Consider the following 23,867-nt stretch of genomic DNA (forward strand, 5'->3'; position numbering starts at 1 on the left):
CCTCTGGAGCCTGCCCCCCCTCCACCTTCTTTCCAGCCCGCGCCCCCCGCCCCAACTTCCCTGTGGATCTCCTCTCGTCTTCAGCAGAGGCTCCAGTGCAACAGTAGCCCCGTTTCCCAGAGACCGAGTGGGCTGGGACCTCCTTAAGGGCGAGGGGGGCACAACAAGAACAGCGAAAGCCTCCCTAGTTTAGTCTAATCAACTTTATTGCGGTCTCTGTCACTGCTGTGGGCCCCAAGACCCCCAAGTGCGCTGCTGCTGGGCTCTTTGGGAAGGGGACCCTGGGGGGGCATTCACTCTCCTGCCCCCCTCCCTTCCAGCCTTGAAGATCCACATCTCGGCAGCCACCAAGGAGATCCTGGACGAGTTTGGCTGCTTTCTGCTGGAGCTCCGGGGGGACGTGGAGATGAAGGTGGGTGTGGGGAAGGGGCTGCCCTTTCCCTGCTCCGAGGGGTGGGCTGCATTGTCATAAAAGGGGGCAGGAGGCCCCTCACGCAGGCGTCTGCTTTCCGGCAGGGCAAAGGGAAGATGAGGACCTACTGGCTGCTGGGCGAAGAGAAGACGGCTGTCATCTGAGGGGGAGGGGGGCTCCCTCTGCGGGGACCCAGCAGGAGCACCTGCTCCCACAAACGAACAAACGGACGGACGGACGGGTGGTGGGTCTGCCCTGCCTTGGAGCAGCGAGGGAGGGCACCAGGCAGCCAGCCTGCAGGCCAGGAGGGCTTTGCGCCAGGGGAGGCAGCGCTATGCCTGGAGCAGCCAAGGTGGGCTCTTGCTGCCCTGGACACCGAGGGGTCTTCCCCCGCCTGGCCTGTGACACCTGGGCAGCAGGAACACACCTGCCGACCCAACTGCAGATGCCCTTTGCCCACTGGGGCCTCCTGGACCCATTCGATGCACCGCGCCCCGGCTCAGCCGGCTGAGCCAGCCCTTCAGCCCTGCTGCTCATTCCCCCGCTTTGGTTGCAAATTCAGGAACCAGGCAAGCAGTTTTGTCCGAATGGAAAGAGGGAGAACAGCCCCCTCCTCCATTTAGCAGGAGAAGGGATGGCAAAGGCTCTCTCCAGCCCCGGATGCTTTGGTGGTGGTGGTGGTGGTGCGGCGGCGCAAGGGAACTTCCTGGAAACGGCTTTGGGGGTTGGGCCTTCAGCTCTTGCAGGAATTTCACAGGGAAACCAACACTTTGAGGAAGGGTCTCTCCATCCCCCCCTCGGCCTGCATGAGCTTGGTACTTTTCCCAATGGGCCAGGGGGGCGGCAAGGAAGTGTTCAAAGGTTGGGGCAGTTTTCTGGGCTGTACAGCGACGGCTGGTCGAGGCATTCCGGGAGGGGGGTGGTGAACGTCGCACACTTCCTGAAAGGGGTGTCGCCAGTCCGGATGCTGGAGGTGCCCTGTGCAGGAGGGGGGTAAAAAAGGCTGAAGAGCAGCCGGGTGGGTGGAGCTGCCCTTCTGGCATGGGTCACCCGTCCTCGTGGCTGAGTTCAAGCCGCCCGGCCAGGACAAACTCTCCCTGCTGGAACAACAGGTGCCCGGGCTGCCCGCCCGCCCGCCCGCCGTGTCCTTCACAGCCTCTCAAGGACGAGCCTCATGGGGGGGGGGGAGGCAGAAGGGCATGGCAACAACAGATTGGAGAGGGTGGCACTCACCGGCACCTCCCGGGCATGTTCAAGCCAGAAGGTCTGTGGTTGCTCCAGCCGATAGTCGTGGGGCTGCAAGGGGAGAGGAAGCCATGAGGAGGAAGCACAGGAGGGGAGGGGGGGCTGCTATTCTAGCCAGCAGGGGCCCTTACCTGGGTGGGGGGCAGGGGGGCAGAATGGAAGCCCTCCTGCCTGTAGTCCCGGTGGGTGATGGAGAGGGACTCCATGGGCTCAGGCGGAGGGTGGGTGTCGCCCGCCAAGAGGCTGGTGCTGCAAACCAACAGTGACAACGGCAGTTGAGTCAAGAGCTGCACTGGCAGAAGCGGGGGGGGCAGGGGGGCTGGTTGCAAGATGGCTCTCTTGCCCCCTCCCCCCCCCAGGGGGCAGAAGCCACCTCAGGGACCAGAGGGCTTCCCTTGTCAAGCGAGGCGTGAGATCTCCAGCACCATCAACGGCACTGAACCCAGGGAATTTTGGGGGGGGGGGTTGTCACCAGCAGTTGGGGTAAGGAAGGCTGGTGGGGGTCACTGCAGCCCGTAGAAACCTCCTCCCGGAAAGGTTTTATACGTTCATTTTCTAGACGGAGAGCAGAAGGGCGAGGATCATTTTTTTCCAAAGTCTTTTATGAATAAACGAGAGCACCCAAAAACCTGCGGGGTCCTTTCATTGGTTTCCCGAAGAAAGCGGGCTTTGGCACTGCCGGAGCATTCCTTGCGGGAGCCCTGTGTGCCAGCCTCAAAGGAGGCCACTCCCGGCGTGTGTAAACGGTTGGGAGCAACACGGCAAACATTGATCGGGCTCTTTGGCCAGGCTCTAACTCGGCCGCCTCCTCTGCTGTCCAATCGCCACGACTGAAGGGGTGGGAGCTCCTCCAGGCACAGGAAAGGGCTGGCACAGCTCCGGTGGCTTCGTGCCACCGTGCCCATCCCTGCCGACTGGTCGGGCGAGAAGGGCAAGGAAAGTCCCGAGAGCAGCAACAGCAGCAGTGCTGAAGGGAGCTTCTTCCAGCCCTAGGGTCCCTGTCCCGGTTGGCCCTGCGTGAATCCCTTGTTCTCAGCAGGGAAGGCCACAGTGGGAGGAGGGAAGGGGGAGTGAATTCCTTTGCCAGGGCTCCACCTGCCAACCTGCTCTGGACATCAGCTGCCTCCCTGCAGCTGCAGGGGCCCCTGGGAGTGTCCTTGCGTGTCTGCTGGCCACAGTGGAGACTTCTGCAGCCATCGGCCTGCTGGGGTTCTTTCAACCCAAGGAAACCCTAGTTGAGTGGTGGTGGTGGTGGTGGGTGGAACAGCCCGCCTCCTTTTCCCCAGCACTTCTCTGGCCTCCTCCTGCTGCTGCTGCCACTTGCCTTACAGATGGTTCTCTCTGGCCGGTGCCCCCGTGCAGCTGCTGCTGCCACTCTCTGCCTGGCCAACCTTCGCTGTCCCGTGCCCCACATCCCACTCTGGCCCCTTCCTGCCTGGTTCTCTCCTTCGTCGCTCTTTCAGCTTCCAGGGTTGGGCAACGTGGCCTCCCACTGGTCCTTGGGCAAGACGGGAGAGCCTTCCACGGTTGGTGCTGTGCAGAGGTGGGGGGTTCCTACCAGTTCGCACCTATTCGGTAGAACCGGTTCGTCAAATCTACCGAACCGGTTAGAAGAGGTCCCACCGGTGGACCGGAAAGCAGGCCACACCTACAGAAGAGGTTCCAAAATTTTTTTGAAACCCACCACTGGTCCTTGGATAGGATTATTCTACACTATCATGCTCCTATTTATAAAACTCGGTGCCTCTGTGAAAGGTAAGGATGACGACTGCGCTTGTGGTGCAATCAGAACATTGCGTGTGTTGAAGTTGTTTTAACACAAACCAAAGATGCCTTTTGAAAAACAAGTTTACATCCTATCCTTATGCATGCCGGTGCTGTGTGTGAGGGATTTAAGGTGGTTCTGGCAAGTGTCATCGGCATCTTCATATCCGGTCACATGGGCGGCAAGCCACTCCCATCCGGTCACATGGGCAGCAAGCCACTCCCACAAAGGAGGCCACACCCACAGAGTAGGTTCAAACAATTTTTGAAACCCACCACTGGTGCTGTGGCTCAGCTCCCTGGCAAAAGGCCCCTGGAAGAGCTGGGCTCTTCCCTTCCGCAAGGGAAGAAATGCCCGGGTAGTCGCACCCTCTGCTCCCAGTCCTCGCACCGACCACTTCATGCTGGCCCCTGCCCACTCGCTCCTCAGCTTCCCCTTCCGGAGGCTCCAGGGGACACTCTCTTAGGCAGCTGAAGGTGAAGAATGATGGCAAGAATTGGGAAGGTTTACCTTAATGGACCAGGGTGGATACGATAGCAGCCTTCCAATACCTGTGAGGCTGCCTCAGGGGCGAGGGGGGTCAACCTGCTCCCCAAACCACCTGAAGGCAGGACAAGGAGCAACAGATGAAGACTGACCAAGGAGGGGGGCAACGTGGAACTAAAGAGAAACTTCCTAACGGAACAATTAACCATTGGAAGGGCTTCCCTCCAGAGGTTTTGGGTGCCTCTTGCCTGGAGGTTCCTAAGAGCCGTGTGTCTGAAAGGAGTAAGATCTCCTGCTTGAGCAGGGGGTTGGACTAGAAGACCCCTTTCAACTCTCATTCACTGTCCAGACCAGTTGGAGGAAAGAGACTGCCCTTTAACAATAGCAGTGAGACTTATATACCGCTTCATAGGGCTTTCAGCCACTCTAAGCGGTTTACAGAGTCAGCATATCGCCCCCACAGTCTGGGTCCTCATTTCACCCACCTCGGAAGGATGGAAGGCTGAGTCAACCTTGAGCCAGTGAGATTTGAACCGCTGAACTGCAGATAACAGTCAGCTGAAGTGGCCTGCAGTGCTGCATTTAACCACTGCGCCACTTCGGCTCTTTTTAATATAGATATATAGATATATAGATATATAGATATATAAATATATAGATATACATATATATATATATATATATATATATATATATATATATATATATATATATATAGAGAGAGAGAGAGAGAGAGAGAGAGAGAGAGAGAGAGGGAGGGAGGGAGGGAGGGAGGGAGGGAGGGAGGGAGAGAGAGAGAGAGAGAGAGAGAGAGAGATAGAAATAGCAATAGCAATAGCAATAGCAATAGCAGTTAGACTTATATACCGCTTCATGGGGCTTTCAGCCCTCTCTAAGCGGTTTACAGAGTCAGCATATTGCCCCCAACAACAATCCGGGTCCTCATTTTACCCACCTCGGAAGGATGGAAGGCTGAGTCAACCCTGAGCCGGTGAGATTTGAACAGCCGAACTGCAGTCAGCTGAAGTAGCCTGCAGTGCTGCATTTAACCACTGCGCCACCCCAGCTCTTTGACCTTGACAGGCCCACAGCAATGCCTGGGTGCTAAGTGGCGGGCGGGAGGGGGGGGGGAGAAGCTCATGCTCTTCACCTGTGTTTCTGGTACAGGAGATGCTCCATCATGGCCTCTCGTTTCCCTGGGGATAGAAGGAGGAGACAAGTGGGGTTGGGGAGCATCCATGGGGAGGCTGGAGAAGGACCTCGCCCAGGAATGGAGACAGGAAGGTGGGTCCCAGGCTTCCGTAAGGGGGGGGGAGGTGGGAGAAAGCCATCCCCACCAGCACTCCCTGGTGCCCCCAATTGAGACAACCGGCCCACAAACCCTCTTTAATTCAAGGTAGGACCAGAAGGGGGTTCCAGCAGGCTCTGCTTATGGAGGCAGGATTAGGTGGCTGCCCAGATGGCTTGGGGATAGCAATAGCAGTTAGACTTATCTACTGCTTCATAGGGCTTTCAGCCCTCTCTAAGCGGTTTACAGAGTCAGCATATCGCCCCCACAGTCTGGGTCCTCATTTCACCCACCTCGGAAGGATGGAAGGCTGAGTCAACCTTGAGCCGGTGAGATTAGAACTGCTGAACTACAGATAACAGTCAGCTGAAGTGGCCTGCAGTACTGCACCCTAACCACTGCGCCACCTCGGCCCCTTCGCAGAGGGAGTCTGGGTGACTCCTACCTGTCTTAAAAACAAGGACACCCTGCAGCCACCCTCCCTCCCCATTTTAAAAAAAGGAGCACATTCACAGCCACAGTCCGGAAGGATCTGCCACCAGGGGCCTCCAGGACTCGCTCCAGCCCTGGAGACGCCCTCTAGCTGATCTGCGGGCCAACTGATTCTTAGCCCCTCCCCACTTCCCCCCCCCCCGGGAATTTCACGTGAGCAGGATGGCCGTTTCCCCTCCATGAGCTGTGGGGGCCTGGCGTGATCCATTTTGCTCGGCTGCCCGAAGGAGTCGGGCACAATCTACCTTTTGCAAGGAAGGAGAGCAGCGGGCCATGAGTCGCAACGTGTCCCTCTACAGTTTTACAGTACAGGTAGTCCTCGACTTATGACCCCCCCTTGGATGTGGAAAATCCACCCTTAAGAGAGCCGTGACATGATTGTGACTTGCAACCCCCCCTTCTGCCTTTCCCGCCGAGTTCACTTGCCGGGCGCTGTCTGGGGAAGTTGCAAAGGGCAGTGCCAGGGCCCCCGAGGACCCTTCAGCAGTTCTAAGGTGAGCACCGGCTGTCAGTCACTTTTTAAGGTGCTGTTGTAACTTTGAGCAGTCATTAAAACAAGCGGTCATAAGTTGAGCACTACCCATAATTTCAAAAATAAACCCTAGATGCTTTAGAGCAGTGGTTCCCAAACTTGGCCACTTTTAAGACTTGTGGACTTCAACTCCCAGAATTCTCCAGCCAGCAGAGCTGGCTGGAGAATTCTGGGAGTTGAAGTCCACAAGTCTTAAAGTTGGCTGGAGAATTCTGGGAGTTGAAGTCCACAAGTCTTAAAGTTGGCTGGAGAATTCTGGGAGTTGAAGTCCACAAGTCTTAAAGTTGGCTGGAGAATTCTGGGAGTTGAAGTCCACAAGTCTTAAAGTTGGCTGGAGAATTCTGGGAGTTGAAGTCCACAAGTCTTAAAAGTTGCCAAGTTTGGGAACCACTGCTTTAGAGGGGAAAAGGGGGAGTGTGGAATTGAAACCAAACTGTCTCTTTGAAGCATCTTCGGGAGGAGTTCCTATTGACCAACGAAGCTGCCCAGGAGGCTGGCTCAAAGGCTCTTTCTCAAAAGGTAACTGGATATTTCTTTTTGTTTTCCCTTGGAGGTTTATCTCTGTCTTCCAAGTCCTCTCAGAAAGAGGACTAACGACCAGAGGACCCCAAGGAATATAAAACCTTCTGTTCTCCACCATTCAGTCAGAACTGAAGAAGCTTCTTGGATGAGAAGCAAAATATCTTCAAAAGGAAAACCAAGAAAATCCAGTTGCCTTTTGAAAAAAAGCCTTGTGGGACTTGATGGACGACCGAGAACTTCCACGGACATGCTCAGGGGGGTGTTTTGGGGGAAAGGCCAAGAAGAGTTGCACATCAGGGCTGCCTGTATCCTGATTGGAAGCCACAGCAAGGAAGGCCCTGCCCGGTGGCCCAAAGGGAGCAGCCAAACTCCCCCGTCCCTTGGTTACCCGATTGGGGCTGCCCGGCTTTCTAGTGAGTGGGAAACAAGTGGCCGCCAGGGTGGGGAGAATGAACTCCAGCTGGCTAATCCTCTGGAGTAGCATGGCAGCCAACCCCCCAGAGAACCCCTTCCTCTCCCTGCGCAGATGTTGCTCGCTAAGCCCCTCCTGGGCTCCACTCCAGGCCTCAGGAGCCTCTCCTTGGCCCCCTCCTGTCCTCTTGCCCACCTCGCACAGGGAGCCCCGTTTTCACGGGGCGAGGATAGGAGTCCTTCATCGTGGTGGTCGTGGGGATGCCAGCCAGGAAGTCAAGGGTAAGGAGGCCAGGATGCCCATGCCGGTAGAAAAAGCCCTCGGTGCCATACTCGGGTCTCGGCACATGGTCCAGATCATTGGTGGCTCTCTGGGAGAAGCAAACATGGAATCAAAGAATGCTCCACCACCCCCAACAGGGCCAACCCCACCCCCCAGCTTGGTCCCACCTGCCCCGCTGGCTCTACAGGGCAGGAGGGGAAGAGTCCCTCGGAAGCTCCTCCCACGCGGGCCAGGCAGGGGCTGCGCTGGGGATGCGGAGGGCGCCGTCCTGACCTCTTCCTGCCAGTTGTGCATTAGGCACTGGCCGCGGGCGGGCGGCTCCCTCGGCGCCTCCGGGACGCAGGGCAGGGGCGGCTCCAGATCGGCGGCCGGCAGTTCCCCCAGGTACGGCCCGGGCACGCCATGGCAGGGCGGCAGCTCCACCGGGTGCGTCTCTGCGGCCTGCCGGTCTGCCTCGGGCTCCGGCGGCCTCTCCGCAGGACAGGGGGCCGTCTCCGCCGGGATCCCGCGGGGCTCCTCCTGGCTGGTAGGGGAAGAGACGGGAGAGCGGCGGGTGGCGGTCGGTGGGGCGCTGGGAGGCGGGAAGGGGCCTCGGCTGCTCCGGCCACCCACCGCCCTGCCCAGAACGCCCAGGGCACCGAGAGCCCCCCGCCCCGCTCCCGAAGCCAGAAGCCGCGGGCGGGCAGGGCCGGTGGGGGAGGCGGCTCCAGCTCACCTGTCCGCCTCCATCGCGGCCAACGCTTGGCTGGTCTCCACGGAGACGCGGAACCCGGCGCGGGCGGCCCTGGGGAGCGGGCGAGCGGCGGAGCGGCCGTTGGTTGGCTGAAGACGAGAAGGAGGAGGAGGAGGAGGGGAGCGGTGGGCGGGGTCCGTTCTCCCCCCCCCCCGGCCGGCGCAGATGAGCGAGTGAGGTCATAGCCCCCCTCCCTGCCCGACAGCAGATGGGATTTGCCCCCTCCCCGCCGGTCAGGCTGGCCAGGGCGACCTCCGAGAATAGCAATAGCAGTTAGACTTATATACCGCTTCATAGGGCTTTCAGCCCTCTCTAAGCGGTTTACAGAGTCAGCAACAACAATCCGGGTCCTCATTTCACCCACCTCGGAAGGATGGAAAGCTGAGTCAACCCTGAGCCGGTGAGATTTGAACTGCCGAACTGCAGATAACAGTCAGCTGAAGTGGCTGCAGTACAGCACTCTAACCACTGTGCCACCTTGGCTCAGTAGCGGAGGCCCAGCGGGTGTCTCTTGCCGCGCCTCGGGCGGGGGTCATGACTACCGTTGCCTTCAGCACAAGGGGGCTGCGAGGATACGGTCAAAAAAGGCAAGGCGGCAGTTGGATTAAAAGTCCACCCGGGGTCTCACGGGCCACACCTTGTCCAGGTCCCTGGAGGAGAGGTGGTCCGCCAAGGTGGCCCAAACGCCGCCATCCCAGCCTCTGCTCAGATTGGGCGGCTGCAACTCCAGAAGGCCAAAGCAGGATCCCTGGGGAGGACACAGACATTGCCCAGGGCCACTAGACCTACCCCCTCTTTGCCCCATGCCCACATGGGGTCTCTGTCCACCAGCCTGGATGCCCAGCCCTCAAAACTGGTGCCTGATTGGGGAGCCTGGGGGGTGGGGGGTGGAGGCCCTTTGGACAGCTGCCTGCAGAATGTGTCCCAGCTGCCCCTCAGAGCCAGCTCTCCACCACCACTGCAACAGGTGCTTGCCAGGCAGAGTTTCAGTTCAGGACCCTGGAAGAGAGGCAGGAAAATGCCCCATGGCTGTCCCCTAACTCTGTGTGTGTGTGCCCGCACACATGCATGCAGGGGGGGGGGAGAGGTCACTTCTATCCAATAGGAAGAAGGGCTGAAGCTATGTGTTTTTGTGTGTGTGTGTCTTTGTGCATGCTGTCCTAGGGGGCGAAGGAGGGTCCTTGCTCGGCCCTTTGGAACGAGCTCCCCGTGGAGATTCAGACCCTCTCCACCCTTCGGGCCTTCTGGACGGTCTGGAAGACTTGGCTGTCCCAGCAAGCCTGGGGTTGAGTCGTCCCTCCCACTCGAATTTGCTGTGTCTGTTGTGCTTTTAAGTTGTTCGTATTGTCTGATTGTTTCTGTCTTACTTTTTGTAATTTCCCCTCCCTTGGCTTTTGTTCAGCCGCCCTGAGTCCCTTCGGGGAATAGGGCGGCCTACAAATTGAATAAACTCCAACTCCAACTTTCCTTCTCCTGAAGTAAGATATTCTGGATCCTCTCACTGGTGCCAGCGCTAGCACCAGCCAGCACCTCTCTTTGGCCCAACATTGGCCTCTCGCTGGCTTCCCTAAATGGCCTGCAGTTCCCCGAGGATGGCTGGCCATTCTAAAAGTAGCATATAGAGCCACAGCCAGCCTGGCAGGGGTCAGGTGAGTGGGGAGGGGCTCCAGAGGGGAAGGACTTACGTTTATTTTATTTATCTTAGTTTGTCAAACATGCAGAAAATAACATAAACATGAACACAGTAAACAGGTACGAATAAATGGAGACAGTAGGACAGGGATGGTAAGCACACTGGTGCGCTTATGCACGCCCCTTACAGACCTCTTAGGAATGGGGTGAGGTCAACAGTAGACAATCTTAGGTTAAAATTATGGGGGGTTGGGGAATGTAACAACAGAGTCAGGTAGGGCATTCCAGGTGTGGACCACTCTGTTGCTGAAGTCGTATTTTCTGCAATCAAGTCTGTAGCGATTTACCTTGAGTTTCTATTGATTGTGTGCTTGTGTATTATTGTGATTGAAACTGAAGTAGTCATTCACAGGTAGGACGTTGTAGCGGATAATTTCGCGTACCACGCTTAGATCAGAGCATAGGTGGCAATAGCAATAGCAGTTAGACTTATATACCGCTTCATAGGGCTTTCAGCCCTCTCTAAGCGGTTTACAGAGTCAGCATATTGCCCCCAACAACAATCCGGGTCCTCATTTTACCCACCTCGGAAGGATGGAAGGCTGAGTCAACCCTGAGCCGGTGAGATTTGAACCGCCGAACTGCCGAACTAGCAGTCAGCTGAAGTGGCCTGCAGTACTGCACTCTACCCACTGCGCCACCTCGGCTCTTGGTGGTGTAGTTCTAGGTTTCCCAAGGCCAAAATTTCAAGCCTGGTGGCATCAGGGATTCTGTTGCAAGCAGAGGAGTGGAGGACTCTTTTCATGAAATATCCCTGGACTCTCTCAATTGTATTAATATCTGATATACAGCGCTTAATTAAATTAAATTAATGTTGCTCTGTTCGGTGGCCACTTTAGGAATAATTATTGTTATGTATGTGTTCACTTCTTTGTGGTAATAGTACCAGAGCTTTTCTTTTCAATGCCTTTGCAAGGAAAACCAAGAGGATTTGGTAAGATTTGGTGGTGTACAAATTAATACCTATTTAAATAGAGACGATTACAAAACCAGCAGATAAATAAATAGCAATAGCAGTTAGACTTATATCCCGCTTCATAGGGCTTTCAGCCCTCTCTAAGCGGTTTACAGAGTCAGCATATATTGCCCCCACAGTCTGGGTCCTCATTTTACCCACCTCGGAAGGATGGAAGGCTGAGTCAACCTTGAGCCGGTGAGATTAGAACCGCTGAACTGCAGATAACTGCAAGCTGAAGTGGCCTGCAGTACTGCACCCTAACCACTGTGCCACCTTGGCCATTGGCCATCTCATGAAGGGCCACATTACCTGGTCGCTCGCCGGCGATCTTGGAAAATGTCCAGAAGGTCAGTTAGATTGAAGGAACCAGGATCCACCCACAGCCCTTCAAGTATGGGACGATGGCTGTCCCAGCTCCCCTCAGCCTTCTCTTCCTCAGGCTAAACCTGCTCATTTTTCATAGGATTTAGCCCCGAAGGCCCCGGCCATTTCTGCTGCTTTCCTCTGGACTCCTTCCTGTTCTTCAGCATCCCTCCAGTACTGTGGCTGGAGAGCTGCAAAGAGTATTCCCAGGACAACCTGAAAGAGCAGCAGAAAGCAGGACTCCCTTCCGGTGACTTCAGCATGATGACTCTGCTGGTGCAGCTGAAGAGTGCCTTGGCTCTTTTTGGCTGCTGCACCACACATAGTTTATGGTCTCCTCCCAAGGGCTCCTCTTCAGCCAGGCACTGCCAGGAGAAGGCCTCAGTTACCTTACTCAGAACCCAGAGAGAGGGAGATGAGAAGGCATCAGCTGATTGATCCAAGAGTTGATGAAAGGGAACAACTCCAATCAAGAGAAGCAAACATCAGACCAAGACAATCAGATAGGATTTCTCCATTGGATAGTCCAAGAGAGTATGACCAGAATAAACAACAGATATATGAGTCCAGACATACTCTACAGTAGATATAGTTCATACCTTTTTTTAATGAAAATTATCAGTACTTTTGATCAGTGACGTCATCAAAGTAAACAAACCCACGTGCTGATTACGTCACCAGATCATGCCCCCTAAGCGGAAGTGACGTGCACAGCCCCCACCCTCCGGAAGTGACGTCTACCTAGAAATAAATACCTTTTAGAGAAAAAATGATTAAATGCAGACCCCATGTCTCAACAAAAATTAAAACCAACATTGCCTAGAAATAAATTCCTTCTAGGGAAAAAAGTGGGTTTAAATGCAGCCCTTGGGAGATTGATTACAAATAAAAAACATTTTTTTTATTTCACAACCCGACTCCCACCACCCTTGAATGTCCATAGAATTAATCTAGGGTTAAACTAATCATGTACACAGAGTCTTGGCATCTTTCTTGATGGGGTAAGTTTCAACACGTCTTATCTGAAAAATAGGGTTAGGATATTGCACAACAACTTATCTGTTAGGGCTACTCATCATGATAGGCTTAGGCCATTACACATATATCCGGCTAGGGTTATGATCTTGTGAAACCTGTGCCATGTGGGGTCAATTATGCACACCCCAGCCGGGGAGGAGGGGTATGCACGTCACATCCGGAGGGTGGGGGCTGTGCACGTCACTTCCGCTTAGGGGGCATGATCTGGTGATGTAATCAGCACGTGGGTTTGTTTACTTCGATGACGTCACTGATCAAAAGTACTGATGATTTTCATTTAAAAAAAGGTATGAACTATATCTACTCTCTACAAAGAGAAGGGAGGAGACAAAGCTATGCAATGGCCAAATCTGGGCAATTGAAATTGCTCAAAGAGAAGATGAAGGGCAAACGAGAAGCAATGTTGAGGTTAGAGATGTTGGCCAATTCCGTAGAGTTCACCACAGAGAGAGTGAACACCAGAGAAGAACCTCAAGACATGATTCTGATGATGGAAACATGGATCAGAGGCACACCCAAACCTATGAGGCTAGCTCAGTAGAAGGTGAAGGACCAAAGAAGAACTTCATCCCATGACTCTGGTACAAGGCAGATCAACCAGAGGAGGAGAGCCCCAACCTATGAGGTTGGCCCTAAAGATGATCAAGGACCAAGGAGGATGCCATCACGTGAGTCTGCTGACCAGAGATGGAGGACCCACACACAAACTGACCTAGTAGGAGATGACCAGAAGCCTTCCAACCCATATGAAGTTGACCCAAGAGATGGTGAGCATCAGAGGACAGAGCAGTCCTCTGCCCCTAATTTCAGGGATATTGAAGTAACACAAGGTAATATGGGGGACAGCACTCGGCCACGCGAAGCCACCTCTGTTCCCAATCAAACCGCTGACCGTGAACATAATCTGCTGAGAGACCAAAGGCCACCAGAGTCTGGTGAAGTTCAACCATCAAGGAAGCCTGGACAATCTAAGGCAGAACGAAGCCCGGTGAGTCTTCAGTCTGACTTCTGAGCTACTGCTAGAAGCTCCCAGACCAAGTTATCAGTTGTTTTCTACAAAGCCACATTTGGGATGGAGGATACTTCATGTGAAGGAGAACCGGGGTGGGGGTGGTCAGGAAAAGAGTGGTCAAGGGTAGCCAGGAAGGACAGACCACCTTTGCATTCTCAATGAACCTCAAAGGAAAGTAGAGAAGGGAGGAAGGGAGAAAGGAAAGGGAAAGGAGGATGGAAGGGAGAAAAGAGGAAGGAGAGAGGGTAGGAAGGGAAAGAGGAAGAGCAGGAGCAAAGGAGAGGTAAGGGAAGAAGGAAGGGGAAGGAGAGGAGGAAGGAAGAAAGTAGAGAAGGGAGAGAGGGTGGAAAGAAAGAGGTAAGGAGAGAAGGAGGGAAAGGAGGGAAAGAGGAGGAAAGAGGGTAGGAAGGGAAAGAGGAAGAGCAGGAGCAAAGGAGAGGTAAGGGAAGAAGGAAGGGGAAGGAGAGGAGGAAGGAAGAAAGTAGAGAAGGGAGAGAGGGTGGAAAGAAAGAGGTAAGGAGAGAAGGAGGGAAAGGAGGGAAAGAGGAGGAAAGAGGGTAGGAAGGGAAAGAGGAAGAGCAGGAGCAAAGGAGAGGTAAGGGAAGAAGGAAGGGGAAGGAGAGGAGGAAGGAAGAAAGTAGAGAAGGGAGAGAGGGTGGAAAGAAAGAGGTAAGGAGAGAAGGAGGGAAAGGAGGGAAAGAGGAGGAAAGAAGGTAGGAAGGGAAAGAGGAAGAGCAGGAGCAAAGGAGAGGTAAGGGAAGAAGGAAGGGGAAGGAGAGGAGGAGGAAGGAAGAAAGTAGAGAAGAGAGAGAGGGTGAAAAGAAAGGTAAGGAGAGGAGGATGGAAAGGAGAGAAAGAGGAGGAGAGAGGGTAGGAAGGGGAAGAGGAAGAGCAGGAGTAGGAGAAAGGTACAGGAAGAAGGAAGGGAAAGGAGAGCAGGAAGGAAGAAAGTAGAGAAGGGAGGGAGGGAGAAAAGAAAGGGAAAATAAGGTGGTGTTACAACAGGAGGAAGGGATGGTAAACAAAGCAACCCAAACTGTATATTATAACCTATTAAATGAAATAATAAATGTATAAGAATGATAAATGTTAAAACACCTGTAACCAAAGGACATGCTGTATGTGATGATGGGTTTTGGGGGTCTTTTTTGTTTTTTTTATTGTGTGTATGTGTTGTCTATGTAATAAAAATATTATATATATATATATATATATATAAACCCTCTTCTTCCTTTGTCCTGGTTCTTCCAGGATTGCATTCCGTGGGTGGCCTCTGGTTCCAGCATCTTGGAAGGGGAAAATAATTCCTCTTTCTTTCCCCCCTGCTTCTATCCTGTCCCCTTCTTCCCAGAGCCCAAAGCCCCCAGCCTTTCCTCCGAGCAAGCTGTTCCAGTCCCCCATCTCTTCATCACCCCCCCCCCCTGTAAAGAATCTTCTCCAGCTCCACAATGTTCCTTCTGAGGTGGGGCCCTGGACCTGTGCAGTCTTCCAGATGTGGTCACACCAATGGTTTATACAAGGCACATCCTCACGTTGACCCTTCTGGCCTTTTACACCCTGTAGACCCCCTTGAAAGGTTCCCCTTTACTCCTGGCCAGCTCTGAACTCATTCCTCTGCATTTGGGGCTCTGGACACGTGCCTCACCCCCTGGAGGGGAGAACCAGACCCTCTATGAAGCAGCAGGCCCCCCAGAATGAAAGGGCCCGGGGTTTAAGGGGCTCAGAAAGAAAGCAGCTCACAAAGGGCCCACCGCCTTCAATTCAGGTGCTCCGATGCAGGTCTCCAAAACCAGGACTCTGGAAACCCTTTTTCCGCCTTTCCTTGGGACCGAAGCCCGTTCAGCCGTCGGAGCAGTGATGGGGCCTGCTTGCTCGGCACTTCTGCCAGCCGCTCCCGGAGAATCGGAGCAGCCCGGCGGAGCCTGCCCTGAGCCGGAGCTGCTCGCCCCCTTCGGGCTTAGTTCCGTGACGCGAGGCGGGCTGGCGGAGGGGGCTTGACCGTCAGCGCAGACGAGGCTATTCTTAGCCGGGCGGGCGCAGCAGGCGGGCGGGCGGCCCCTAATTGGCAGCCAACAGGCGCCCCTGCCGTTGCAACCTGCACGTCCGCAGCGCCCCCGGCACCCCTCCCGGAGCCTCTGCCTTCCCCGGGGATGGGGAAGTGCGGGGCCCCCGCAAGGGCCTTCTGGCATCTGGGTGCATCTACCACCTGGCTCCATCTTATGCACGGGTCGCGGGGCGAGGGGTCTGCACGGTGCCGTCGGTCCAAGCGAGAGGCCGTTGACGAGCAGCCCGGGGCGGAAGGGCTGGCGTGTCCTCCCGGGGTCGTCCGAAAGGGAGTCCTCGCGCCCTCCGACGGCCGGGCCCACCCAAGCCAGAAGGGGGTGGGTGTGTGTGTGTGTGTGTGTGTGTGTGTGTGTGTGAGAGAGAGAGAGAGAGAGAGGAGCCTCCAGACCTGCTTCTCTCCCTCCACCCGAGGCCCCGATCCAAAAGCCACGCGAGCCATGGGCTCCGGCCCGACCCAGGCTCCCTATGGGCGATCGGTCACGGAGGACCCATGTGGTACCTCCGACATCTCTTCACCCGCATTTCCAGGGTGGCCGCCGAAAGCGCAGAGGCGCCGGAGACCCGCAGCTCAAGACGAGCCCCTGGCGCGGAGGGGGAGGGGGGGAGAACCTCCCTCCCCCGGGGAGCCGGCCGGGCTCGTTCCGCTTTCCCCGCAGCGCAGCAGCGCCATCCGGCGGCCGCTCCGTGCACGGTCTGCCCCACGAGAACAAGAAGGGCTTTCATCCTGCGCTGCCCGAGCCTCGCCGAGCCTCGCCCCGCCGTCCTTCCTCCCGCGGCGGAGCCTCGAGCCAAGCAGCTAAATTTAGACGGGGGCTGGGACGGAGCAAGGGGGTCCCGGTGGGCTGCTCGGTTAGCCGAGTGACGACAGGCACAGGAGACCCTGACATAGTCCAGGCCGGGAGTCGGGACGGGGAGGTGGGCTCCCCATACAGCCGCGCAACTCCAGCCCCGCCCCTCTCCCCACAGAGCCCGTTCGCACAACACACAAACCCGGTCTTTCAATTCACTTGTTTACTGGATTCCACCCAGGAGTTTCACCGTACATTGCAGTTGCTTTTGCTTTTAATGTTTATTTAAAAGAAAGGCATGGATTCAAAAGAAGTAATATTAGTATTTAACAGAATTACAAAGACAAGGGATGCTCAATATAACATTAACAAATGATATAAAAGTATGATAAAAAGTATTAATCTTTCAGTGCAGAACCGAAATCTCCAGTATATTATCAGTAAATGGTAAAAATCCATCCAAATAGTGTAGAGAAGTGCTGAGTGTCTGCCCTCCCTTGTGCCCCATGTGCCAGTGGACAGCTGGGGCACAAGGGAGCACCATGGAGTCAACAGTGCCACTGTGGGGAGCCCAAAAGCAACTGCCCTCCGGAGTGACGTCCCTCCATAATTTAGTAATACCAATAGCAGTTAGACTTATATACCGCTTCATAGGGCTTTCAGCCCTCTCTAAGCGGTTTACAGAGTCAGCATATCGCCCCCACAGTCTGGGTCCTCATTTCACCCACCTTGGAAGGATGGAAGGCTGAGTCAACCTTGAGCCGGTGAGATTTGAACAGCCGAACTGCAGAACTAGCAGTCAGCTGAAGTAGCCTGCAGTGCTGCATTTAACCACTGCGCCACCTCGGCTCTTTTTAATAGAGATATAGATATAGATATATAGATATACATATAGATATACATATGCATATGCATATGCATATACATATACATATACATATATATATATATATATATATAGAGAGAGAGAGAGAGAGAGAGAGAGAGATAGGTATAGGTATAGAGATATATAGATAGAGAGAGAGAGAGAGAGAGAGAGAGAGAGATAAATAGCAATAGCCATAGCAGTTAGACTTATATACCGCTTCATAGGGCTTTCAGCCCTCTCTAAGCGGTTTACAGAGTCAGCATATGGCCCCCACAGTCTGGGTCCTCATTTCACCCACCTCGGAAGGATGGAAGGCTGAGTCAACCTTGAGCCGGTGAGATTTGAACAGCCGAACTGCTGAACTACAGTCAGCTGAAGTAGCCTGCAGTGCTGCATTTAACCACTGCGCCACCTCAGCTCTTGAATTTGAACAGCTCCCAGACCCAAGGACCACCGAAGCCCCCCCCTTCTAGGTTCACCCTTTTTGCCATTGTTCCATTGTTTTTTTTGTAACTTTCATACTGAGTGGCTGGGAGTCAGGCAGCATATAAATTATTTTTTAATATAATAAAACTTTAGAAAACCACATTGTTTGTATCTGCATTGCCATTCTTGCTTAAATTCTGATAAATTTCTATTGTATATAGAAATACCTTTTGCCAAAGTTGCATAGTCTCCAATCAAGATATTGTGTCTTTTCTCCAAAGTTGTGCAGATTTTGTGCTGTCAGCCTTGATACATTATGGTACTTTTTTTTAAAAAAAGAAAATGATATGTTCTGTTATCTAAAGATAGTCCTCACTTAACTGCGAAATACCCGTGGTTCGTCCATAACGCCAATGTGGAGAAAAGACAAGGACACAAGTTTTCTCGGGATGGAGTGACCCAGATTGGGGGTCTGGAAGCCCCTTTTATTGAGATAGGACAAAGGCAGGAGGAGCAATCAGCATGTGATGAAAGACAGCCTGTCAAACTACAATTGCTAATCTACTGCTCAGGGAAGTTCTGTCTATATATGGTCAAATCCTGGGCGTCGTTGGGTAAGGCACATCTAGATTGAACTATCAGGATGTTATGTTGTACTATCAGGATGTTATGGAGTACTATCAGGATGTTCTGTACTTTAGGAGTTTGTTTTTTTCTATGTGGTTCAGCGTAGCTGCGCATGCCTTGTTATGCACTGGGCCATGGGTGACCGCCACACCTACACAAGGAGTTATGTGGCAACACTTAACAGCGGTAATTTGGGACCAGAGTATCTATGTAGCTAAATGGCACGATCACAGACACATGACCTCAGCAGCAGCCCCAGCAGTTCAGGATCTCACAGGACTTCCTGGCGGGGACCCATTGGCCCTGCCTTGTGGGAAGCTGGCAGGGAAGGCCGCCTATGATGCTAGTGAGAACCAACTTCATTTTGAGGCTAATTTTTTACTGAATCTGAATCACAAGCTGTTCCGCTGAAGGGGACCGTGCACCAAAAGTTCTCAGGGCTGCTGGGACACAAGCTTTGGATGAGGCCCAAGCAGTTCTAGGGGGCCCCCAATTGGGTTCACCAATCAAAGGTGGAGGGTGGGGCTGCAAAGATCAGGCCTGTAATATCTAAAGGTCTGCCCTCCCGCTGCCAGCCTCCTCAGACAGAGACACAGGTGGGCACCATCACATGCCTGGCTTTCTCCCGCAGAACTCCAGGTGTGGGAAAGCCTCGTCCTTCATCCCATCCTTATATTCATCAAGGTTTTGCCCCGTTCGGCACTTTAAATTTATGTACTTGTATTAAGAATTATGATTGTGAAATAGAACTGAGTTACATTCTTTTTTTGCATGTATAGTCTCGATTTTTATGATATATGGGGCACTTGTTAGCTTTTACATCATGTACTTTTAGATGAGTTCCCCATTTCAGACAAGTTTGTCATTGAATTGATAAAAATCCTTCTTGACTATTTGTTTCATCTAATACAAACCTTTTATGTAATGAATTCATAATTTAAAATGTTACAAAAAAAAAAAGAGCCGAGGTGGCGCAGTTGTTAGGGTGCAGTACTGCAGGCCACTTCAGCTGACTGCTATGTGCAGTTCAGAGGTTCTAATCTCACCGGCTCAAGGTTCATTCAGCCTTCCATCCTTCCGAGGTGGGTAAAATGAGGACCCGGATTGTTGTTGGGGGCGATATGCTGACTCTGTAAACCGCTTAGAGAGGGCTGAAAGCCCTATGAAGCGGTATATAAGTCTAACTGCTATTGCTATCTATCTATCTATCTATCATCTATCTATCTATCTATCTATCTATCTATCTATCTATCTATCTATCAATCATCCTATTGATCTATGTCTGTCTATCTGTCTGTCTATCATTCATTTATTCATTCATCTTTATCTATCATCTATCTACCTATCTCTATCTATATCTATCTCTCCCTCCCTCCCTCTCTCTATATCTCCCTCTCTCTATATCTCCCTCTCTCTATATCTATCTATCTATCATCTATCTATCTATCTATCTATCTATCTATCTATCTATCTATCATCTATCTATCTATCTATCTATCTATCTATCTATCTATCTATCTATCTATCTATCTATCTATCTATCTATCTATGTGAAATGAGGACCCAGACTGTGGGGGCAATATATGCTGACTCTGTAAACCGCTTAGAGAGGGCTGAAAGCCCTATGAAGCGGTATATAAGTCTAACTGCTATTGCTATCCCTGGGGGGGGGGGGGGGGGGGGGGGAGATATCCCAATGCCACTTTCCCCTCCCGGCTGTGCATTTGCCAGGAACCACAGAATTGTCCCAGGAACTATGGCAAAAGCCCATGGAGAAGCCTGGTTTGGGGTCACCCAGAGCCCATGCTCCTGATTGGCGGCTGTTGGAAAGGAAGGTGGCCTGGCTTGCCGCCCCCCCCCCCCCCCCCAGCTTCCAGGTCCACCTTGTACCGGATCCCATGCCTGGGTGGGTGGGTGGGCGGGAGGTGAGCTCACACCCTTGGCTGATTTTGGTTCTCAGGGACGTTGTGGTAAAATCTGGAACAATGCCTCTGCATTCGCTGGCTGGGGAATTCTGGGAGTTGAAGTCCTGACGTCTTCAAGTGGCCAAGGTTGAGAAACACTGGGTTAGGGAGACTCTTTCCAGGCAGGGGCATTGCTACATTTGATCAATGAAATAAGAAATGGGGTGGGGGTGGAAGGAGGGCATGTGGGGGGGGGATTCTCCTCCCTCCAGAGCTGGCAAGAGGCAGCCTTGCTTGAGGCTCTCAGCGCCTTTGCTTCATTCCTCTGTATCGAGGGGTGACCTGTCCATCTGAGGTCACACATCCTTTCTCCGACCTGCCCGGAGTGCGGCACAAATTAAAAAATCCATCCTCTCCTTCTCTTCTAACAAGTCAGCGGTGCTCAGCAGTGCATCTTGAACCCGGGATCAGACAAGCGATGCTGTTGAAGGGCATCCCAGGACTTTGAGAGGTTTTGCTGGGGGTGGGGTGGGGGACGACACAGAAGCTCAGGCACAACCCTCGCAAGACTGAGTAGAGCTGTTGACTCTCCCCAATGTTGAGGATCCTCCTCTTTGGCTCTGAATGTGACCACATAATGCAGCTTGGGGCCACACTCTGGGTGTGTGTGTGTGTGTGTTTCCTTCCAGGCTCACAGCTGGAGAAGGAAAAGGAGGAGGAGGAGGCAGTCCCGGCCAAGAAGGCTTGGCACCCTTATCTTGTCACCCAGGTACACCCACGTTACACCTATCCTCCGTGAGCTGCACTGGCTACCCATTAGTCTCCGAATCCACTTCAAGGTGCCGGTCGTTACCTATAAAGCCCTACATGGCATCGGACCTGGGTACCTGAGAGACCGCCTCCTGCCGATCACCTCCCACAGACCGATAAGATCTCACAGGTTAGGTCTCCTCCGGATTCCATCTGCCAGCCAATGTCGGTTGGTGACCCCCCAGGGGAGAGCCTTCTCTGTTGCAGCTCCGGCCCCCTGGAACGAGCTCCCTGTCGAGATCTGGACCCTTACTGCCTTCCTGGCCTTCCGCAAAGCCACCAAGTCCTGGCTGTTACAGCAGGCCGGGGGGAGCTGAGAAGCATCTACCTCCACGGAAATTGTGAATGTTGGTTTTGTTTTTAATATGTTGTCTTTGTCTCGTTCCCCTCTTTCCCTTGTCTTTTGTGAGCCGCCCGGAGTCCTTTGGGAGTGGGCGGCATACAAGACAAATAAATAATAATAATAATAATTGTGTGTCAGTGGCAGCCTTTCCTGGACCAAGGCATCGTGTATCCCCCCATACCTTGGTCAGTTTGCAAATGGATTGTTATAATGTGCTCTACCAGGGCTGCCCTTGGAGACTGTTTAGAAACTGCAGCCGGCCCAGAACGCCGTGGCAAGGGCAGGGGGGACTCCGTGGCCCAGAGCCCAGCCGTCTGAGCGGCCACCGGCTTCCCTGGCTTCTCCCCACACTTCACAATCTTAACAAAGCTGCTCTCCCACTGACGAAATAATGCGATCTTGGAGGACCCAAGAAGGGGGTTCTTCAGGAACTGCAGCCCCCTCCCCTGAAAGCAGCCTCCCCCACCCCCATTTGAAACGAGGCTCCCCAACCTGTAGGCGTGAGGGGTTTGCAAGCGGGCCGTGGGAATGGCCAGCAAGCACCGGTGCGTCCTCCCTTGTGAGAGAGCAGCGGGCGAGTATGCATTCCGTTTAAGTGAGTGGCAGGCACATGTGCAGAGTGCTTTGTGCAAACGGTGCTATGTGCTTGCTGGCCGCTTATGTCCCCTTCCCACCCACCCCCCACCCCCAAGGCAGAAATTCCGATTTAAAAGGGCAGCTCATGTGCTGTTCATACAGGCCTGCTCCTGCGCCCTCTTTTGGGTTGACTTTTATGGTTCTTCTATGCCAGTGTTTCTCAACCTTGGCAACTTGAAGATGTCCGGACTTCAACTCCCAGAATTCCCCAGCCAGCGAATGCTGGCTGGGGAATTCTGGGAGTTGAAGTCCGGACATCTTCAAGTTGCCAAGGTTGAGAAACACTGTTCTATGCCAACCCATCCAGAGATCTGATTAATAACTAAACCATCCCTGTTGCGGACTTCAGAATACGGCCCCAGCTGTGGGAAGGGGGGGGGGGAGTGATTGCCAGCTGGCCTCCTGGGCACTTGATGATGAGGTTTCCTTGCACTGCTTTTTGAATCCAGACCCTGAGGCCAATCTGAGGTGGGTCCCCATCAGCCCCACTCAGCCAGCAGCCACAAAGCAACCTTTGGGAAGAAAGAAGCCCCACGCAGAGCCAAGGGGTCCCTGCTGCCCGCCCAGCGCAGGCCTTTTATTGAGAGCAGCCCCTGTACAGAGCAGGTTGGTTCAGCCGGGAGGCCAGCCCATCTGGCGCCCGCCCAGCACATGGAGGTGGAGATGGTAGACGGACTGCGCCCCTTGCCGGCCCTCGTTGATGACTGCAGGAGGAGGGAGAAAGGGTTAGAGGGGGGGCACCGGGCACGTGCCAGCACCCTCGGCGGCAGGAGGGAAGAGCAACCCCCTCCCCCGGGACAACAGTGTCCCCGTTCCCCATTCACAGCTCTCGCCCAAACGGCTGCCGCCTTCTACTCACCCACTCGGTAGCCCTCGGACAGGCCTTCCGCCTTGGCCGTCTGGCTGGCCACCACCAGCAAGTGTCCCAGGAGCTGGGCAGAGAGGGAGATGGAGGAGTGGGGGGTCGCTGGGCAGGGAGGGAGATGGAGGAGTGGGGGGTCGCTGGGCAGGGAGGGAGATGGAGGAGTGGGGGGGGGTCGCTGGGCAGGGAGGGAGATGGAGGAGTGGGGGGTCACTGGGCAGGGAGGGAGATGGAGGAGTGGGGGGGGTCGCTGGGCAGGGAGGGAGATGGAGGAGTGGGGGGTCACTGGGCAGGGAGGGAGATGGAGGAGTGGGGGTCGCTGGGCAGGGAGGGAGATGGAGGAGTGGGGGGTCGCTGGGCAGGGAGGGAGATGGAGGTGGGGGTCGCTGGCAGGGAGGGAGATGGAGGAGTGGGGGGGTCGCTGGCAGGGAGGGAAATGGAGGAGTGGGGGGTCGCAGAGCCCCTTCCCCCCGCCAGGCTCCAGACCCGAGGAGAAGATCCACCCCCCCACCCCCCAAGCGGGAGGCGGGGAAGCGCGGATCCTTCACCAGGCTCGTGGGGGGGGGGTGTCGCCCCCTGCCCACCCGCCCTTCACCCACTGGCCATGCCAGCCTCTCACCTGAGCGTCGCTCTCGGAGACCCGGCTGAGACGCGTCAAGGGCCGTCGCGGGATCACCAGGAAGTGCACCGGAGCCTGCGGCGCTGCGTCCCGAAAGGCCAGGCACTGCGGGCGCCCCGAGAGAAGGGAGCGAGAGCGCGATGAGCCTCCTGCGCGCCCCCTCTTGCCTTCCCCGACCCCCGATGCCAGCCGGCGCCCACCTGGTCGTCCTCGTAGAGCACGTGCGCCGGGATGGAGCCGTCCAGGATCCGGCTGAAGACGGTGGGACCGGGCTGCTCGGCCGCGCGCTGCGCCCGCTCCGCCTCCTCGCTCGGCCCGCCCGCACTCAGGCCCCTCTGCCGGACAGACGGCGCCCGTCACCCCGCTGCGACCCCCGCCTGCAGGGGGGGCCTGGAAGCCCCCCCCGGGAAGACTCCGGAAGAGGCGTTCGGAGCTATTCTCTCCCCCCCGTTCCGCCCCTGCCCGCCGCCGCCGCCGCCCCCCCTACCTGTCCCGGACGGCCCCAGGCGCGAACCAGCAACCGCCCCCCTAGCCTCGCCGCCGCCATGCCTGCTAGCGCCGCCCCCTCGAGCAAGCGCATGCGCACTCCCGCACCTCTGCCCCTAGCGGTGGGACAAGAGATTGCAGGACGCACTCCCCACACACGTGTTACACCGTCCCCTTCCCGACAACAGCAAGAGAGGCAGCC

The 23,867-nt window shown here is 54.8% G+C and overlaps 3 protein-coding genes across 3 annotated transcripts in view; 1 reads left to right on the forward strand and 2 right to left on the reverse strand.

The window, feature by feature from the left end:
* NPR2 (natriuretic peptide receptor 2) overlaps positions 1 to 616 on the forward strand; it is a 38,481-nt gene extending 37,865 nt beyond the window's left edge. Inside the window, exons 21-22 of the mRNA XM_014063602.2 lie at positions 321 to 412; positions 517 to 616. Coding sequence (XP_013919077.2) covers positions 321 to 412; positions 517 to 576 — 152 coding nt within the window. The 3' untranslated portion in view covers positions 577 to 616. The remainder of the gene's footprint in view (positions 1 to 320; positions 413 to 516) is intronic.
* Positions 189 to 18,367, reverse strand: LOC106550380 (sperm-associated antigen 8-like). The gene is made up of 8 exons (XM_087715232.1): positions 17,606 to 18,367; positions 8,152 to 8,258; positions 7,710 to 7,959; positions 7,350 to 7,524; positions 5,059 to 5,104; positions 1,789 to 1,906; positions 1,646 to 1,708; positions 189 to 1,390 (listed from the first exon to the last, which is right to left on the reverse strand). Exons 1-8 carry the CDS (start codon positions 17,621 to 17,623, stop codon positions 1,268 to 1,270), a joined length of 900 nt encoding a protein of 299 aa, XP_087571358.1. The 5' UTR covers positions 17,624 to 18,367; the 3' UTR covers positions 189 to 1,267.
* Positions 18,368 to 22,246: 3,879 nt separating this feature from the next.
* On the reverse strand, positions 22,247 to 23,836 carry LOC106550886 (uncharacterized). The gene is made up of 5 exons (XM_087715233.1): positions 23,667 to 23,836; positions 23,380 to 23,514; positions 23,180 to 23,284; positions 22,558 to 22,630; positions 22,247 to 22,402 (listed from the first exon to the last, which is right to left on the reverse strand). Exons 1-5 carry the CDS (start codon positions 23,757 to 23,759, stop codon positions 22,311 to 22,313), a joined length of 498 nt encoding a protein of 165 aa, XP_087571359.1. The 5' UTR covers positions 23,760 to 23,836; the 3' UTR covers positions 22,247 to 22,310.
* Positions 23,837 to 23,867: the final 31 nt, after the last annotated feature.

This window comes from Thamnophis sirtalis, unplaced genomic scaffold (assembly GCF_051295495.1).
Source record: "Thamnophis sirtalis isolate CommonGarterSnake01/CBP01778 unplaced genomic scaffold, rThaSir2_p1.2 scaffold_5, whole genome shotgun sequence".
Classification (NCBI taxonomy): Eukaryota; Metazoa; Chordata; class Lepidosauria; order Squamata; family Natricidae; genus Thamnophis; species Thamnophis sirtalis.

Coding starts and splice junctions, on each gene's coding strand:
- LOC106550886 (XM_087715233.1), bottom strand. CDS start 23,759: ATGCGCTTGCTCGAGGGGGCGGCGCTAGCAGGCATGGCGGCGGCGAGG. Junction 23,515..23,666: donor CCTGGGGCCGTCCGGGACAG/GTAGGGGGGGCG, acceptor TCTGTCCGGCAG/AGGGGCCTGAGTGCGGGCGG. Junction 22,631..23,179: donor TCTCCGAGAGCGACGCTCAG/GTGAGAGGCTGG, acceptor CTCTCTGCCCAG/CTCCTGGGACACTTGCTGGT.
- LOC106550380 (XM_087715232.1), bottom strand. Junction 7,525..7,709: donor TGCACAACTGGCAGGAAGAG/GTCAGGACGGCG, acceptor TGCTTCTCCCAG/AGAGCCACCAATGATCTGGA. Junction 1,709..1,788: donor CCCCCCTGCCCCCCACCCAG/GTAAGGGCCCCT, acceptor CTCCCCTTGCAG/CCCCACGACTATCGGCTGGA.